The sequence below is a fragment of the Abramis brama genome (assembly GCF_963993115.1).
Source record: "Abramis brama genome assembly, chromosome: 5".
NCBI lineage: Eukaryota > Metazoa > Chordata > Actinopteri > Cypriniformes > Leuciscidae > Abramis > Abramis brama.
Window position 1 is genome coordinate 34,991,027 of NC_139967.1, and position 18,271 is coordinate 35,009,297.

At 36.7% G+C, this 18,271-nt stretch overlaps 2 protein-coding genes across 2 annotated transcripts; both read left to right on the forward strand.

Annotated features, from left to right (window-relative positions):
• The first annotated feature begins 1,645 nt into the window (after nucleotides 1-1,645).
• ak5l (adenylate kinase 5, like) lies at nucleotides 1,646-11,484 on the forward strand. The gene is made up of 8 exons (XM_084115675.1): nucleotides 1,646-1,906; nucleotides 6,837-7,023; nucleotides 7,800-7,979; nucleotides 8,180-8,352; nucleotides 8,842-8,955; nucleotides 9,247-9,438; nucleotides 9,601-9,687; nucleotides 9,777-11,484. Exons 1-8 carry the CDS (start codon nucleotides 1,847-1,849, stop codon nucleotides 9,795-9,797), a joined length of 1,014 nt encoding a protein of 337 aa, XP_083971801.1. The 5' UTR covers nucleotides 1,646-1,846; the 3' UTR covers nucleotides 9,798-11,484.
• Nucleotides 11,485-13,501: 2,017 nt separating this feature from the next.
• cmlc1 (cardiac myosin light chain-1) lies at nucleotides 13,502-15,314 on the forward strand. Its single transcript, XM_084115676.1, has one exon. The coding sequence runs from the start codon at nucleotides 13,541-13,543 to the stop codon at nucleotides 14,129-14,131; it is 591 nt and encodes a 196-aa protein (XP_083971802.1). The 5' UTR covers nucleotides 13,502-13,540; the 3' UTR covers nucleotides 14,132-15,314.
• Nucleotides 15,315-18,271: the final 2,957 nt, after the last annotated feature.

An 18,271-nucleotide genomic window follows, 5' to 3' on the forward strand; every position in this document is an offset into this window, starting at 1 on the left:
CCGCGATTTAACTCAAACCGAGGCAATGATTTAGTAGGCTAACTTGGCCTACTAATACAAAGAATTTGTTCCTTCTACTGATTCCCTCGTTTTAGGTAAATCGCGGGATTTACTTAAAACGAGGGAATCAGTAGAGGGAACAAATTCTTTGATGATTTGTTAATGTCATTATTTTTCACTTGATTAAAGATTTAGCCTACTACTTCTCATAAATATAGGCTGGCCTATCCCAACAACATTGTTTTGTTTAAATTCCCCCTGTAGTCAATAATTGTATCCCTTAAAACTCATCTTTGATCACCAAAATTACATATTTAAACGTTTTTTAATAATAAAATAATAAATTAATGCCTTAGGGTACATTTACACATCAACGATAAGCTTAAAACGTAGAAGTTTTTCCTTTGAGTTTTCCGCATACAGACGACGCCATTGTCAAAACGATCCCCATTCACAAGGATCTGTGAAAATGACTAAAAACACTGTATTCTGCTGCCAAGCCATTAGATGGTGATGAAACACTATTTGAACACGTAAAACGCATGTGCATAACTTAATCGTTTTCAGAGACTCGCGTTTTTGTTGTTTACACGACCGTTTTCAAAAACTTGCACTTTGAAACCCGTTTTCAAAAGTTTACGTTTTCAAGCACCCAAAATGCCGTTGTCGTGTAGGCTACATGAAATAAAAATGTTTACGCTTTTAGTTGAAAACTGTGTTGTGTAAACCCTTGTAATAGCATGAATATAACTCTACAACCTTGCTTCATTTTGAATAAATTAGCCCTGCCTCCACTCACTCAAACCAGCTCAGAGATTCACTTGGTCAACTTTACTGAGGTAATCACTGCACGATGGTATCGCTCTTTATAAAGTCGGGCACATAACGTTAATTAATATGATTAGCCTTTTGCTTGACTACGTTATCAAACAGCTAATAATGTGTTGCAAACCATGTTCCCGTTTGCCATGTCAGAGTCAGACAGCTGCCTTCTAAAAATCTGTATCCTTACAAACGTTTTGAACAGCTTAGAACATGGAGAAGGCATAGTTCACCATAACATAGTAATATACATCATAGCAGCCCAATACATAATTCAACTACTATATTGCTAAATGTACACGATTTTTCATATCAAGAGAAAAATATACCGGGATACCATCTTCTCTTGAGACTCCCTGCTTCGCATCATAGTAATAATGATGATGAAAAGCCCGCTCGTGCGTTGAAGTGATTGGTTTTTGAGGCTGTATTTTTCTTCACTGCAGTTTTAAGGAGAAAATACTCAACAGTGGTGTTGACTTATGAATTTGCACATGTTTTGTCTTAAAGCATATAAAAAATACCACATAGACATAGCCTAAACAACATTATAAACTTGATTTTCACCACAGGGGATCTTTAAATAATCAGCAAGCTTTAAAAAAACTAACTGTGCTGGGTTAGGCTATATTTTATTAAATTCGATAACTTGTGTTAAAATGTTAAAAATGTGTCACATCAAACACACTAAGAAAAAAAAAAGTTATTGTGGCATCTGATAACCCTTTTTTGTATTGCGGTATAGCTACAAAGATGGGCTACTCGAAATCGATTAGATTTACTCGCGACTACGCAGCGTTGGTAAAGGGTCACTTTGAGCGCAGCATTCATGAGCGTGACTACTGTTGAATAGAAACACATCGCCGGAGGTCATCGGCGTCAAAGCAGCGGATAACAGCCCGATGCGATGGTGCAACACAGCACAGCTGCTCTGAGGGTTAAACGCAACAGATGAGCAGCAGATAGACAAGACACAGCTGCTGCTCTACTGACTTACAAACGCTGTTCTGGATAACCGGAAAGAATGAACACAAACGACGCGAAGGATTACCTCTCCAAACGACAGATCCCACACCTTTTTGAGGTAAGGATCACCCAGAAGAGAAGCATTGTATATTAATATAGCATTAATAATATTAATATATTAGATAACACATCTGGAAACATCTGCGTGTCTGAAATCTGATTATGTCTGTGGTTTCAAGGTGACACTGTACCTTTCAGTTCTTCTCAGAGTTCTTCAGAGAATATGATTTGATATATCTGGTAGTTACCTATTTCTGCTGTCAACACTCTTTACATCAAGAATCTGGGAAACTGGCCTCACTAAAGATGGACATCAGATTTGAACTGATAACATGAATTAATCAAAAGCTCGTGTCTATTTAGCATGCACAATTATGTGGTAAATTCGATAGCCTACTTGTAAGTGTCACTATGGTGATCCTCAAGTAGGGTGCTGTAATGGCAAAGCAGAGGGTCTCTCTCAAGCTTGTCAGAAATAGGCAAGATTCTCCTCAGACAGCGTCAACAAGTGCTTTTGTGGGAGATATGTTGTTGCATACAAAATACTGTGTCAATGGAGGATCATTGCACACACTTCTGATAAGCTTTCCATCTCCAAATTGATACTATAAGGAAGCACAATATAGGCAGGGCAGAAAGAGTGAAGGTTGTAAACATGAACACTTTTGGCTGTCACCAAGGCAACAAGCTATACTTTATATTTACTTGTGACTTGGGAAATGTGGGCAATGGAGAGCAAAGAGGAGCGAAGGACTGAAAAAGTCCTGTTCTTGCATGCATGTGCCCGAACACGCAGCTCACTGGGGAATGCAAACCTACAGGTTTAAGTTCATGTGCATACCTCTAGATATACATCTCTGAAATTCCTCGAGTCCTCTGTGACCGAATGCACGTAAAGATATGGCATATAGGGCAAGGATTTAGAAAGGTGGAAGTAAAGTATATAACTTAATATTATTATTTTATTATTATTATTTAATTATCAAAGCCAAGTTGCTGACGTTATTCTTTTGAAAGTTTATTTTAGAATAAAATATTACTAAAATATATGTTTTCCCTGTATTGCTTTTGTCTTGATGGTAATAGTTTTTACTGTATGTTAGTCTCAGCATTTGCTATTAAACTTACTTAGGACTTACTGAAAAAAAAAAAAAAAAACATTAACCTAAAATTAAACCTACATTTATTTATTTTTATTTATTTTTTGGAAAACCAGACTTATTTTTATTGAACCAGACGAAATATACTGAATTAGACAAAACATAAAACATATAAAACAAATGTGAGCCTGATGAATAACAGTAGAACATGGAGCTCACACACTGTAAAAAACAAACAAAAAAAAGGTCAAATGACTGGCAGCAGTGGCTGCCAAACAAAAAATGTACAATTAAAGTAAAAAAATATCTTAATCCAAATAAAGTGCAAAAACAATAATTTTACAGAAATTATCATTAAAGGTTTTAGAGAAAAACACTTTTTTGTTTATTTTACAGAATTTTCCTCTAAAACCTTTGAAAATTTCCTTCAAACTTCAACAGTGTTGCTCAAGATGGTAAATGAGCAGTTTTATTTTGGAAGACAAAATAAAAACTTAAGTCTGTACAAATACTGTATAAAACTAAATTTAAAAATTCTGTTTTTGAAGAAATGCAGTACAAATTTTGAATGAAATACGTTTCACATTTAAAATACTGTATGTATTAACAGTTCCATCAAAATGTAATAAAAGTTTAATGAAATATTCTCAACTTAAACTGAAATACAAAACTGATTATGAGATTGTCACTGATTCAATCACACCATATTATCCTAAAACTGTTTTACTATTCAGATGTAAATTTACATTATCAACGAATTATTCCCAAACAGAAAAACTAAAAATGGCATTTCTCCATGTTCTTATCAGTTAGGGTTGCTATCATGATGAGGTCATGATTTTATGAAACAGGTGGAGAAAGAAACAAATTATGCTGTTTGCTGTTAGCTTTGTATTTGCCAAATCAGTTTTAGATTGTTTTCCACAATATTCTACTGACCCCTGTGGGCTCCATATAACTGTGTGATAATATATGTGGACAAATATTACATTGTCTTTAAATTCAGAATCCTAGCTATGAGTTTAATAATAAGTCAAATCAAAACATACAAAAGGTCCATGATTCTGCACCAGAAGTGACAGACACAGCATATAAAGAGCAATACTCTTCCAAATAGCTGGATCCTTGGAAGTATTACTGCAGATGCCGAGCAGCAGCACATGCCCACTCCAACAGACGTATTCAAACTTGACCGAAAAAAGGCACGCACACTTGTCACTGGCCAGATTCCTGGATAACGGTCAGATTAACCAATCATGCTCAAAGCAACACGGAGAGACCACAAATAGCATTGCAACTATACACAAAAAAAAAAAAAAAAAATGTTATATAAAATATATATATATATATTTGAAAGATTACAAATGCATATTTTTATTTTTATTTTAAGGCTGTTACATTTAAATAATTGGTCAAATGGTGTTTTCAGATATGCTTACAAGTTACAACCAGGGTTAGGTGCTTCTACATCTGTGCTATTTGCTATTCACCTATCATTTCTCTCTGATACATGTCTTACTTGGCAAAATCACGGCAATCGTATGTGTGTGTGTGTGTGTGTGTGTGTGTGTGTGTGTGTGTGTGTGTGTGTGTGTGTGTGTGTGTGTGTGTGTGTGTGTGTGTGTGAACAGGTTTGGCTGTACTTGTGACTTACAGTTACATTCACATGACCAGTAATGACCCTTTTGCATTTTAACAAATCCCTGACCTTTCATTCAAACCGCACTCTTATGCCTAAATGCCAGCTGTACACACAACTGTGGCATTTTCTGCATCTGGCCCTTCAATGTATTGCAGTGTCACACAACCTGCTGGTTAATCCTCTGTCCACAGTAACACTTATTTGCAAACACTGGCATAATTGCATACAAGTTACAACATTTGCCTACTGACTTTTATTTAACAGCATAGATACTTCAAGCTGTTGACTGCAGTGATTCGTTATAGTATTCGTGAAATGGGACAATGTAAACTTAAAATGTTGAACTTCTCACCAGCATGATGGCTCAGTGGTAAATACTGTCACCTCACATCAAGATCTTTCCACAATACAAAGACATGCACATTTGACAAATTGACAATTCTAAATATTTGAATGTGTGTTTTGCACACATTGCATGCTGGGATACATTCCATTTCTTTCAGACCTTTTTCTCCATGTTCTGCTTTTTCTAGTTTCAAATGTCTTAGTATAGGGTTTCTCTAACACACTCCTTTTCATGCAGTGGGTAGTTCACAGTTTTTGGGCAGTTTGAGCTTGTAGAGATGTGTGCTTTTCTCATCTCTATCTCTATTCATTAATTTCTTCTGTAAAGCAATTTGGATGAACTGTTGAGTAGACCTGAAAGTTTCATCCCAAAGAGCAGTGCAGCTTTGTACTCTTTAAAAACAGACTAGGTTTCATGTAATAAAAAGTTTGTTATATTTGTATTGAGAAATACAGAGGTTTAATGCAAAAACACACCTAATTATAAAACTAATAAGAAGTTGGGCAGGGGGGCAAGGGGACAAAAAAATCTCAATTTTATTCAGAGGCACTGAGCAAAAGTATGCAATTTGGTGCAGTTGTGGAAATTTATATGGCCAAAAATTAAGATGAAATGAGAGTTTGAGATCTTTATAGCAGACTACTAACTTAACATGCATATACATATCAGAAAATATCAGTTATCACTCTATATCTCCCAATAATATGTATAAGTACGCTGATATTTAAATGATGAAATTAAGGTATAATGTGTAATTTAAAAAGTTTTATGATCAAAGCTCTTTAATTATGTACAAATAAATATTCCTCAATAGCCTGATGTATTTTTTGTAATAATAATAAAAAAACGATGTATGAATAATCAAGTAAACCTGAGTTGCTTTTAGTTCAGTAAGTTTTTGTCTTGAAATATTACATACAATTTAATCCTAAACGTTTACTTCATAAAAATCAGTAAAGTATAAATCTATCAGATGACAGAAGGCATGTACAGTGGTAAATTGTGTACAAGTTTTTTTCTGCAAATTTGTATCATGTTGATAATTTAGAGATTTTAGATATTTGCATATCAACTATGTATGCTTTAGGGTTCATTTTAAATTAATTATTTTTATATCCGAAATATTATTTAACGTCATTGAGTCAACCAAAATACATAAGGTTACAGCAACAAAATTATAAGGTCATAAATTAAGAAGGTGACAATTTTAGGTTGCTACTTTTTACACTGAAGCTTAGTTTGTTTTTAATGCTCTTTATCCGTATGGATACTGCATTAATCCTTAAAAATGCTGTGGTCTATTATTAAACGGATACCTTTAGAAAATTCAGCCTTTTGTTTCGTTTCTGTTTAGACACTGTTCCTTTATTCAGCAGTTGAATGTGTCTTTAGCCGTTTGATACCCGTGAGGATTGAGATGTAAATTCACAAGCAGTTTTATTTGCATCAAAAGAAGCAAACAGCTGATTATTTAGAGCTCAGATTTTCCATTCCCTGTCCCTCTGAATGGTCTGGAGTATGAACTGCTAACACGTGTGGGATGAATAGAACAACAATTTGCAATTATTATTGTCTCCCACCTAGATTGTTAATCATTTTTTCCCTCTGTCTTTCCATCCAGAAATCGTTTAGCTGCGTTTGGCTTATAAACGAAAAATGTGCTCATATTCTTCTTTTTTTTTTAGGTGAAAAAACAAGGAAAGACTCTGATATCTCAAAGGCCACAATTGTCAGTGATACTGTATAACATTTTGACATGTTGAAAGAAGTCATTTACACAAATAGATGTACTGGAATTATACACTTTACAAGAAATACAGATTCATATTTGTGTAACACTCATGTCAGTTAAGCATTTAATATAACAAAATGATATGAACTCTGTGTGTGCATCTCACAGAGCATGTTAACAGGGCTGATGTACCACAAGCCTGAGGACCCTTTGGCATTCTTGGAGAGTTGCCTGCAGAAAACAAGAGACCTCGGCGGTCCTGAATGTGTGGCCTGGGACACTTTCATTACACCTGATCGAAAACCTCTACCACCAATCACCCCAGCACAGGGGAAGAAAGCCCCCTGCAAACTCGGTAATTTAGCTAGAAATAAAACAGTTAGTTGTGTACATGATGGATATACATGATGGATATACTTTAAAATGACACTTGCGTTTTAGTTTCATTGACTTTTTTAGCAGTTCTCTCATTTTGCTGAATTATACATTGAACAATGCTTTTTTTGTGAAATTGTTATGCTTATTAATGCATTACTTTTTTGTTGTTGGCTCTCTTTAAATCACAAAAAATAACCACATTATCTAGATAAAAAGCCAGCAGTTAAGTAATTGTTTTGCCAGCAGTTAAGTAATTCATTATTTTGAATCTGAAGGACAGCTGTGAAAATGAAAACATTGCAAAGAAATTTAGGAGGGTTGAAGATGGTTCAACTGTTAAAATTAACCAAATATCTCAGTAGCACCTCACTGCAGTACACGAGATCCAGGGGGCGGAGTTGGATCCAGATCTAAGGGGTGGAGATTGGTAGGTTTAGGGGTGGGTTTAGGGATCAGGGGGTGGAGATGGGTAGGTTTAGGTGGTGGGAGGAGTTAGATCTGGATCCAACTCCTCCCCCTGGAAAAGTCTAAAATCACAGTATTGTGTGGATTCTTATCAAATGAGTGAATTAAAGGCCAATTCACACTGCACCAACAAACGCCGATCAATGCCGAAAGTCTTTGCAGTGCGTAATTTCTCAGACATTCCCAGTGTTTGAATCTGTCTGCGTTTGTCGGTGTGGTGTTAATTGGCCTTAAGAATGAATCTGAGGTCATATAGAACTGATGAATGTAATCTGTTTCATTCCACAGACAGTGGTCCTGGTCCTGGGCCTGGTCCCGGGCCTTACCGTCGATATGACAGGCTGCCACCAATCCAAGCCCAGTTCTCCATAGAAAGTGACTCAGATATGACTGAGTCCTCAGGGCTCATACAGGAGTATGATGTCTTTGACCCATCTAAACCACGACCACACATCATATTCATCATAGGTGAGTGATCATCACTGTCAGCTGGTCATTTCTCATTTTCAGTCTGTTTCAGTCAGTCAGATTCATCTCATTCTAAATTTCACCTCTTTGAGCTAGATGAAATAAAATTCAGTAGACCTTGACATGAATTAATTTGAAATTAACATTTCCATTGTGCTGTTTCTGTGATGTAAAGTGGGATTTGCTATAATATTTTCCAGGTGGACCCGGCAGTGGGAAGGGCACTCAGACAGCTAAAATTGCACATCGCTATGATTTCGAGCATGTGTCCGTTGGGGAAATTTTAAGGAACCAGTTGCTGCATCATGCCCCCAGTGACAGGAAATGGGAGCTGATTGCTCAGATCATTGCCAATGGAGAACTGGCACCTCAGGTTTGGAAATCTGACCACCAAACAATGTGAATTTTTGCAGCTATGGTGTATTCACATCTGATTTGATTGTCAATGTTGATTTTTACATAAACTACCGTTCAAAAGATTGAGATGAGCAAGATTAAAAAAAATAATGTGTAAAAATAATAGTGACAGTAAAGGCATTTATAATGTTAATGTCAACATTAATATTAGTAATAAATGTTTCTTCAGCACCAAATCAGCATATTAGAATGATTTCTGAAGGATCATGTGACACTGAAGACTGGAATGATTGCTGCTGAAAAATTAGCTTTGCCATCACAGGAATAAATTACATTATAAAATATATTGAAATAGAAAACAGTTATTTTAAATTGTAATTATATTGCACAATATTACTGTTTTACTGATTAAATAAATGTCTCAAACTTTTGAGTAGTTTACTTACAATATTAAATGAAGAAGGTCACCTCATGCTTTGTCTTGTTCTGACATGATATCCTTTAGGAGACGACTATTGAAGAGCTGAAACAACAGTTTATCAAGAAGCAGGATGCTAAAGGATTCATTGTGGATGGATTCCCCAGAGAGATCTCACAGACGTTTACCTTTGAGGAGCAGGTCAGATATTCCTCCTGATGGTCTGTACCAGGGGTGTCCAAACCTGCTCTTGGAGGTACACTGTCCTGCAGAGTTTATCTCCTGCTTGCCTCAATACACCTGCCTGGAAATTTCTAGTATGCCTAATAAGACCTTGATTTGCTAGTTCAGGTGTGTTTAAATGGGGTTGGAGCTAAACTCTGCAGGACAGTGGCCCTCCAGGATCTATACAGTATATAACCTACATAATACATGTCTTAGTATGTTATGACAATGTCTGATGTACAGTAAATGACACTCATGGTTCCTCAGATCGGCTCTCCAGACTTGGTGATCTTGCTTGCCTGCTCTAATCAGCAACTTCGGCAGCGTTTAGAGAAAAGAGCGTCCCAGCAGGGTCGTCCCGACGACAATACTCGTGCAATTGAGAAGAGACTAGATACTTTCAAACACAATATCACACTCATAGCCAAGTACTACCAGGAGAGAGGACTTATTGTAAGGGTAAGATGCTGTTCTTTTCTTATTTTTATGTTAACTGTTGAATTCAGCTGGTTTTGAAAGCACAAGCTGTTCTGATTACAGGTGCTTTTTTAATAATAATAATAATAATAATCTCCAGTTTAAGGTTGTGAAACACAATTCTATCTCACTCTGCTTGGTCAGGTCGATGCGGATCGAGAAGAAGACGATATTTTCACAGATATTTGTTCCATTGTAGAGGAAAGATTGTTCCCTAGTGACACGAATGCAGTAGGTTTTGAATAAAAGTTACACAATATTCTACAATTTGTGTTTTAAAATTTTGTTTTTGCTTCATAAAAGTTATTTTCTTCCTGCAGAGCAGTACTGAGGATCTTTAGAGGGACGTCTACACATCCAAACCCACAGTTGCTCCTATTAAATCCTAAATGTAATTTCAAAATTTTCCACTATTTTTCATCAATAAACTCGAGGGTCAGAATCAGTGAAAAGGGACACCAGAGCCGATCAGCCCTATACGCACACTACGCAAGATGCGTTGGGCCCCGCAAATTACTCATGGCCCTGCCTCCCCCTCGTGTCAAAGCGTGTCAATCAAAGTTTACAACATCGTTGAGAAAATTAAGCGGAGCTATACTTCTGGTCACGAAAAGAGAGAAAAAAACACCATGAGAGTGAATTGCGGGAACAGCGATCAGGTAGACTTGTGTTCTCTCCAAGTTTGATGTAAGCAAAGAACAGTAAAGTTAAGTTGATGTGCATCTCTCTCTAGTCTGTCTAACCCAGCTGGGCAGTGCATCTTTTGGTCTTTCTGTGTCTTGCTTGCTAATGCCGGTGTTGTGCCGAATTTCGATCCCCTGCCAAATGATTACCCCCCTCGTTGAAGTCAGTAACTGATTGCCTAATCCTAACCCCACCCCTAATCCTAACCCCTCCCCCACAACTAATCCTAAACCTACCAATGCTAGGGGGGTAATAATTTGGCGGGGGTCAAAATTCGGCACAACACCTGCCACTTTCAGGGCTGTGTTCTGTGACTTTGTGCCTAAAAAAAAAAAAAAAAAAGTGAGAGTGAAATACAACTATTTATTACGTTTGATAAACGACAAAGGGCAACGTTTTTTGTTTATAACCTGCAGCTTGGAAAAGATAACCGTGTCTTTCCAGCAAAACATCAGTGGGGACCAGTACAATATGGGCGTGATGGCACTCCTCATTATAGGCGTACATACTTTTAAAACAAGACAATGATTATCTAGTCTCCAAGTCAGTTTAGTTACAACTCTGCAATAAAGCAAGATGGAAAGCAATGTATTGACATTGACTTTTGATTTATAGGCTATATTGCATTTAAAATGTTGATTGGCTGGACAAACTGGTCAATATGGATGCACATCCCTCAGTAAATAATAGCCATCAAGTATCAAGTATTGCTTTATTGCAATTAAAACACAGTGACATGTAATGGCAAGCCATTTTAGCTTTTTATTAATTCACAGGATGCATTTTTGATATCAATAGTTACATTTGTACTATTTAAAATGTGAATTCTTGATATTAATATAAAATATGTATATTTCTGATATCAGAAATTACATTTTCATTAGTACTGGTTAAAGGAGGGAGGGAGTGGGAGCACTGGGGTGTCAGGTGTGACTGTGTGGCAATGGCAAATAGTTTACATGGCTCATGTGTCAGGTAGGAGGGCCCCTTAACAGAATTTTGCTTAGGGCCCCAGGGAGGACAGGATCGGCTCTGAGGGACACTTACACTTATTTTGTTGTCTTTATTTGTATTTCACTGTGAATTTTCTCTGTATATCTTTTGTAGTAATGACTTTAAAGCAGAGACATTTGTTGTTTTGACCTGATTTTACTAATGTATATTTAGAGGTCAAGCCAGAAATAATATGAGTTGTTAAAAAATGCACCAAAGTAAAATACAATATCAATGTCAAATGCGACAACATCAAATGTTTTCAAACAAATTACCTCACCTTTTCCTACAACAAGCATTAAAATGGGTTAAATGACAACTGATTAATAAAGTGTTTCTTCTGTTCTGAGGACATGGTTTCATCTTACACCACAGTATGAACGCACTGGACAGAGACAAATAATAGAGATGCAACAGACGTGTCCTCAGGCTGTGTTCTCATTAATAGATGTTCAATCCAGCTGTGCCACATTCTCACAGTGGGACCTCAGTGAATACAGACTTTCTGCCCTTGTTGACAGACCTTGACCAAGTGCCAGAACGCTGTTACTTTAAATACCGAGGAGAATTCAAACACGCTTATTGAAAGTTGATTCACAGTGGAATAACAAGTGGTAAAGTTATCATTTAATAGCAATACAATACTCACTTCTGGCTAAAAAAAACTAAATAACATTTAAGCCACTAGATGGCAGACTTTTATTATTTAAAAATCATTTGTTCATTATCCTCACTGGTTGGAAAGTTATGTCATAACCATTTGCAAAAATACTTTCTTACCGGTATTTCATTTTAACAAATTAATATTATGAATTTTTAAGTTTTGAAATATTATAAAAAATACTTGGAAAAACGTGAGCTTTGAGGATGCTTTAAACTAGACTTAATAACATTTACCATAAAAAGAAAATGGTATCTTTAGTGTGCTTAAAATACTGTGTTATAAACAGCATCACTGTGGTGGAGTGATGGTATGTGCTGGCTCTCAGAATAGATTCAAGCTTATCACCTGTCTGGCAAATTTCTTGCAGCTCTTAGTGGCACGAGTTGGAGACTCCTCCATACACAAATACATGCTTCAGGTTTGAAATGTACAACTTTGAATTCTGCATCATATGACATAAATGCACTGTGTTCTGAATGTTGTTCTTGTCGCTGAACACTAAAACACTATCACTGAACACTAAAACCTTGGTATGTTTCTCTACTCTCAAAATTCGTATCCACTTTAAACTTCTTGAACTTTTCCTCTAAAATGGGGTTGAGACTATAACGCTCCTTTAAAATAGTGTTTTTATTTGTTTGTTTTTTCATTTTTGTTTTTTGCACACTTTCTTTCTTCTGTGGAACATAATAGAAGATATTTTGAGAGATGTCACACTGCTTTTATTCCATACAATTGATGTCATTGATCAGACCAAAACTGTTTGATTAGTTAGTTCACCCACACATTAAAACTCTGTTATCATTTAATAGGTTGGATTGCTTTTAAGTTGGTATTTCCTGAAAAACTTGACATTCACTCTGAATTTGGCATGACTATGAAATAAGAAAAAATATATTTTTAGACTAATCTATTTGGTTGATCTAGTTAAAGGGATATTTTACCCCAATATTTTAAATACTGTCATCATTTACTCACCCTCAAGATGTTCCAAAACCTGAGTGAATTTATTTCTTATGCTGAACACAAAATAAGATATTTTATAGAATGTCGGTAACCAAACAGTTGATGGGCCCCATTGACGTCCGTAGTTTGTTTGTTTATTTATTTATTTTTCCATACTATGGAAATCAATGGGGACTATCAGCTGTTTGGTTACCCATACTCTTCCAAATAAAGTAAATGATGACAGAATTTTCATTTTTGGGTGAACTATCCCTTTATCAAAACTGAACAGAATGATTCGTTAATCACAAATCAAACTTATCCAGTTCTCAAGTTCAACTCACTCAATGACTCAATCCAGTCACATCCAGTGGTCAACAACCTGAAAGTGAACATTATCAGAGAACAATGACATACTGTACATCTTGGTCTGTTCTTCACATAAAGTTATCATATGTGAATAAACAAATATTCATTTTTAGTTGAACAATTACTTTGAAGTCTGTTCCTGTGTAAGCTAACATAATTTTCCTGCTCTATTTAAGAACATTTAAGGAATTTGTTAATTTTTACTGGGGTAAAGGGGTGGTTGGTCTGGTCTTATCTACTGGACAAAAGCATTTCAACATGGTATGAGTAACACTAACCCTAACCCAGTTCATTTCCTTATATAGTCTGCCACTATTCCAGTTCTGATAAGCCTTATCACACTCTCTGACATGTCAGTATAAAAGCCCAACAGGGGCTGTTACAACACATTTCCCAGCTTTTCCCATCTTCACTCTCAGCATCGGCATTATGGCACCGAAAAAAGTTGAACCCAAGAAACCAGAGCCTAAAAAACCAGAGCCGAAGAAAGAAGAAGCCCCAGCTCCTGCCCCGGTTCCAGAGACACCCAAAGAGCCCGAGTTGGACCTGAAGAGTCTCCCGCTGGAATTTACCGCTGACCAGATCGAAGAGTTCAAGGATGCCTTTACTCTTTTTGATGAGACGCCACTGGGCGAGATGAAGATAAGGTATTCCCAGTGTGGAGACGTTATGAGGGCCCTGGGTCACAACCCTACCAATGCTGACGTGCTGACCGTGCTGGGGAAGCCCAAGGCTGAAGATATGAACACCAAATACCTGGACTTTGAGACGTTTCTGCCCATGCTGCAGCATATCTCAAGAGCCAAAGACCAGGGGACATTTGAGGACTTTGTTGAGGGTCTGAGAGTCTTTGACAAAGAAGGAAATGGAACAGTGATGGGTGCTGAGCTCCGTCATGTCTTGGCAACACTTGGGGAGAAAATGACAGAAGATGAGGTGGACCGTCTGATGGCCGGACAAGAAGACGCCAACGGCTGCATTAACTACACGTCCTTCATCAAGCACATCCTCTCTGGGTGAGCTGAAGCTGCAAAGATTGCTGAATGAAATTGGAACTCTAAATGGCAACTGTCAAAACACTGGAAAGAAAATATGTCTTGTCTGTATGCCTTGGAAAGCATTAAATAAAAACCATCCAAATTTTGTTTCGTCTGAGATTTTTTTTTGTTTTTTTTGTTCTGTAAATCTTGTTGTAGAGTTGTCAAATTCAGATGTTATAGAGAAGGAAGTTACAGCTTTAACTACTGGTTCTACAGTATACCCTTAAAAATAAAGGAGCGAGAAAAGAACAAAAAGGAGTTTTGGCAAAGATGCCCTTTGCAAAGTATTTATTCTTAGTTTTCTAAAAGCAACCTTATGCAACAGTTAGGCCTACCTCAAATTTAATTGGCTTAGCTGCATTCAAGGAGATATCAAGTCTAACACTGGGATACTGTTTGTATCCCACAGCTTGTCTATTTTGTTTGTTTGTTTGTTTGTTTGTTTGTTTTTTACATGCCATACAGATAAAAAAAATGAATTAATGGTCATGAATTAAAGGGATAGTTCACCCAGAAATAAAAAAATTAAGTCGTCATTTACTCACCCTTATGTTGTTCTAAACCAGTATGAGTTTATATTTTTATATTTTGAAGAATGTTTGTAACAAAACAGTTGATCATCAACAGTTTTATTACCAACATTCTTTAAAAATATCTTATTTTGTGTTCAACAGAAGAAAGAAACTCGTACAGGTTTGGAACAATATGGGTGAGTAAATTATGACAGAATTTTCATATTTAGGTGAACTATCCCTTTAAGAATTCTTTGATTAATTCGTTCCCCGTTTTAGGTAAATCGTGGCCACGTTGTACAAATTCGTTCCCACTTGTTAATTTAGGGAAATTGTTCAAATTCGTCATGTGCGGGCCTCCAAATAGGCTACACTTTATTTATTTATTTTTTCTGTGAATGTACGAGATTTCTGATACATTAGGCTATAGGTAAATAACTAGAAGAATAACAAAGTGCAATAAATAGCAAAATCATTCATTCGTCGACTCATCCAACAGGCGACTGCTTTTAAGAATGAGTCACTGAATCAAAAAAAGTTATCCGTGTTTCTTGGAGATGCAACGCAGTTGTCGGAGGGAAAACAGTCAAAGTAACGGGCACTGTTGTTGTGTCTAAAAGGTAAGTTAAGGAACATTAACATTTTTTTAACCGTTGTAAAAAAAAAAAAAAAAACAAGATTACAGTCGCTATCATGCTGCTGTTGTATTAGCACCACGGCTGTTTGTTTGTCGCAGTGTTGGCTATCACAACCAATATTCGGAAAACAGCACTCTTGTGAGATTGGTAAAAAAAAAAAATATATATATATATATATATTATATTAGGCTATTAGTAATTATATATTACTGAGTGTGTGAAGACCTTTTTATAGTCCAAAGAATATTTCCACTAGAAAGAGCCTTTTATGCAATGCAAAGTTCGAGTGTAGCACTTTGAAGTAAAAAAAAAAAAAATCAAACTTGTGGACTTTATCAGCACATAATGGCTATTTCTGATATTGAGTATAGGTATCCTACTCCTGTGCATAATGGCTATGGTCTATTTAAACACCCTTAAACAGACACCCTAGGCTGTTCTGGGCACTGCATTAAATTTCACTGTACATAGTGACTATAACACTGATTGGCTAAGTAGGGTAGCCTACATGTTGTACTTGAATCTGTATAGATGAGTGTGTAATAGGCTACTCCTGGGAGGGGGGCGAGTGGGTCATTACTAACTTTATGAGCGATAAAGAAGGCAGATTTTGCGGCTTTGAACCTCAGAAAAATACCTGAGCCATTTTCCTTGTGTTTGTCACGCATCTTGTTCTTGTAAATCCACATTTTCCTCGTTATATTGATGCTGTGAAAATAAACACAAGCCGTTCGTATTATAACATTATGTTTGGCGGGATTTCTCTACGGTCTTCCCATATCTGACATTTTTGTGATGTTCTCTGCATAACTACATTCTTCATGATCTTTAACTGCATTTATTGAGTAATTTAGATGCTTAGAAGTTTCGCCAAGATTCAGATGCTCGTGAATCCATGAGATTCGCTTTTCGTGCGATTTTTATATCTGCTTGCAGTTATAATGGCAGCCTACCAACCCCCATTTGCTTACAGCTTTGGCAGCTTGAAGCTCACTGGATTTTCCCCATCTATGCTCAATCAGGAGAGCAAAAACAGAACCGCAGGTAAGTCCAAGGAAGGATTTTATTTCATTGTTTATGAGAGGAGAGTTTGTTTATGGTGACAGGTAATGCCCTGGCAGGCCCGGTTGACACCACATCTGTACTTCCCCTCTGTTACATCCCAAACAAACCCAGGAAAAGCAGCCACCCATCAATCAGATACTCATTCCTGTCACCACACACATTATGTCTGTCAGGCATGTGTCCTTTTCCATTTTCATATGCCACATCTCTCATGTTAAATATCCTGTGAGTCATTTGGTTTATTTCGCTTCTAGGTGGCCAGTTTTCCAAAGTGTGAGACGAAACCTCAAAGTTTGATTCTTGTTTGTCGAATAGTTCGGATGAAATAGTTTGTCATTTTGACAAATCTATCCAGATTTGAACAGCAGAGTTTGATTCTCTAGGTTGGACTATAGGCCCAAAAGTGAATCTGTCACACACAAAGGCTGTTTTCTTTGGCTGGACTGAGCTATAACCAGCTTTGTCTCTTTTCATCCCTAAGAGACAAAGTATGTTTTATTTTAGAGATGTGTATGGTTGTTTTTATATGTTCTTTCAAGATATAAAGACCACTGACAGAGATAACAGTTTTAGCTGAGTTTGGATCCAAAGACAACGTCTGAACAACTAATGACTCTTTTTGTGTGTGTATGTGGATATACGTAGGTTCACATTGGGATATACATATGGCAGAAGAGTTTAAGTTCACAAGAAACCTATAGACATGAAACTGTAGTCGATTCTGGGGGATGTTTGGCACATGATCAAGGAATGGTGGCCTTCAAGACTGAGCTCGAGCATCTTTATTATCTCAAACAACAGTTTATTATTCATTGATGTCCAGACGTATATTTTATTCTTTCAGAGCGCATGGGTTCACCGAGAAATAACAAAAGGATCCTTTAGCAGAGACCTCTCACAGGCGAGACTTTCTCCTAAGACGGCCCGAAGAGAGACATGAGGTTAGGGTTAGGGTTATAATACAAATATATAATATAATAAATAAATAAAAACTAATATAGAGAGAGATGAGAGAGAAAGCTTAGATGGAATCAAAGCCTCCCTTGTCTTACAAATGTCTTTTGATATTATATCTTATATTTATATACAGTATATTTGACATTCATATTTATGACATTTAGCATATTTTACATTAATATGTCAAAATAAAATGTCAAAAGTCATTTATAAGAGCTCTGTTTTTAAAATAAACGCCTTTTGGGCCCCTTTTACTGAGAAAATGAGGAGAGGATGTTCCCAGCCTACCTTAATCAGTACTATTGGCATCTCAGTGCACAAGCCCTCAGATCTGCACTGAATCTTCTTCACTGATGGGGGATGGGTCAGTGAGAGATGACATCATCGGCTGGAGTTGTGTGCTGTGCTTGTGTGTTGCAGAGATTTTGCTTTGTAAGATGGATGAAATTTTTCTAATAACCACGTGAAGAATGACTTGCAGCCACATTCGACTATTAATATTATGATACAAACAAGAACAAACATCCATTTACACTTTGAAGACGCACGTATTCGGTGTTAAAATTGATGTGGTGGCATGTGGTATCACTAGGGGGCATTACTGCCCCAACACTTACTGTGTGTGTGTGTGTGTGTGTGTGTGTGTGTGTGTGTGTGTGTGTGTGTGTGTGTGTGTGTGTATGTATGAATGTGTACGTACTCGGCAGATGCTTTCTTATATAAGCAATATACAACAGAATACAGAATATGTGATAATAGCCAAAATCGGTAGCTAGAGAAATACAGCACTAAGAAGCTGAAATGTCAATGTTGTAGTACCAGACAATTACTTGTTAGAGCATCACTAGGGGGCATCAATATCAAAACATTTCTTTCTCTCTCTACATAACATCTGGGATTGTGCTGACAATATCCATTGTGTAACTTGTCAGTAATCATACATTCACA

Bases quoted from the DNA above. Each gene is read 5' to 3' on its own strand.
- cmlc1 (XM_084115676.1), top strand. From the start codon at position 13,541: ATGGCACCGAAAAAAGTTGAACCCAAGAAACCAGAGCCTAAAAAACCA.
- ak5l (XM_084115675.1), top strand. From the start codon at position 1,847: ATGAACACAAACGACGCGAAGGATTACCTCTCCAAACGACAGATCCCA. The intron at 1,907-6,836 runs GTAAGGATCACC...TGCATCTCACAG, and splicing joins AGATCCCACACCTTTTTGAG to AGCATGTTAACAGGGCTGAT. The intron at 8,956-9,246 runs GTCAGATATTCC...ATGGTTCCTCAG, and splicing joins CGTTTACCTTTGAGGAGCAG to ATCGGCTCTCCAGACTTGGT.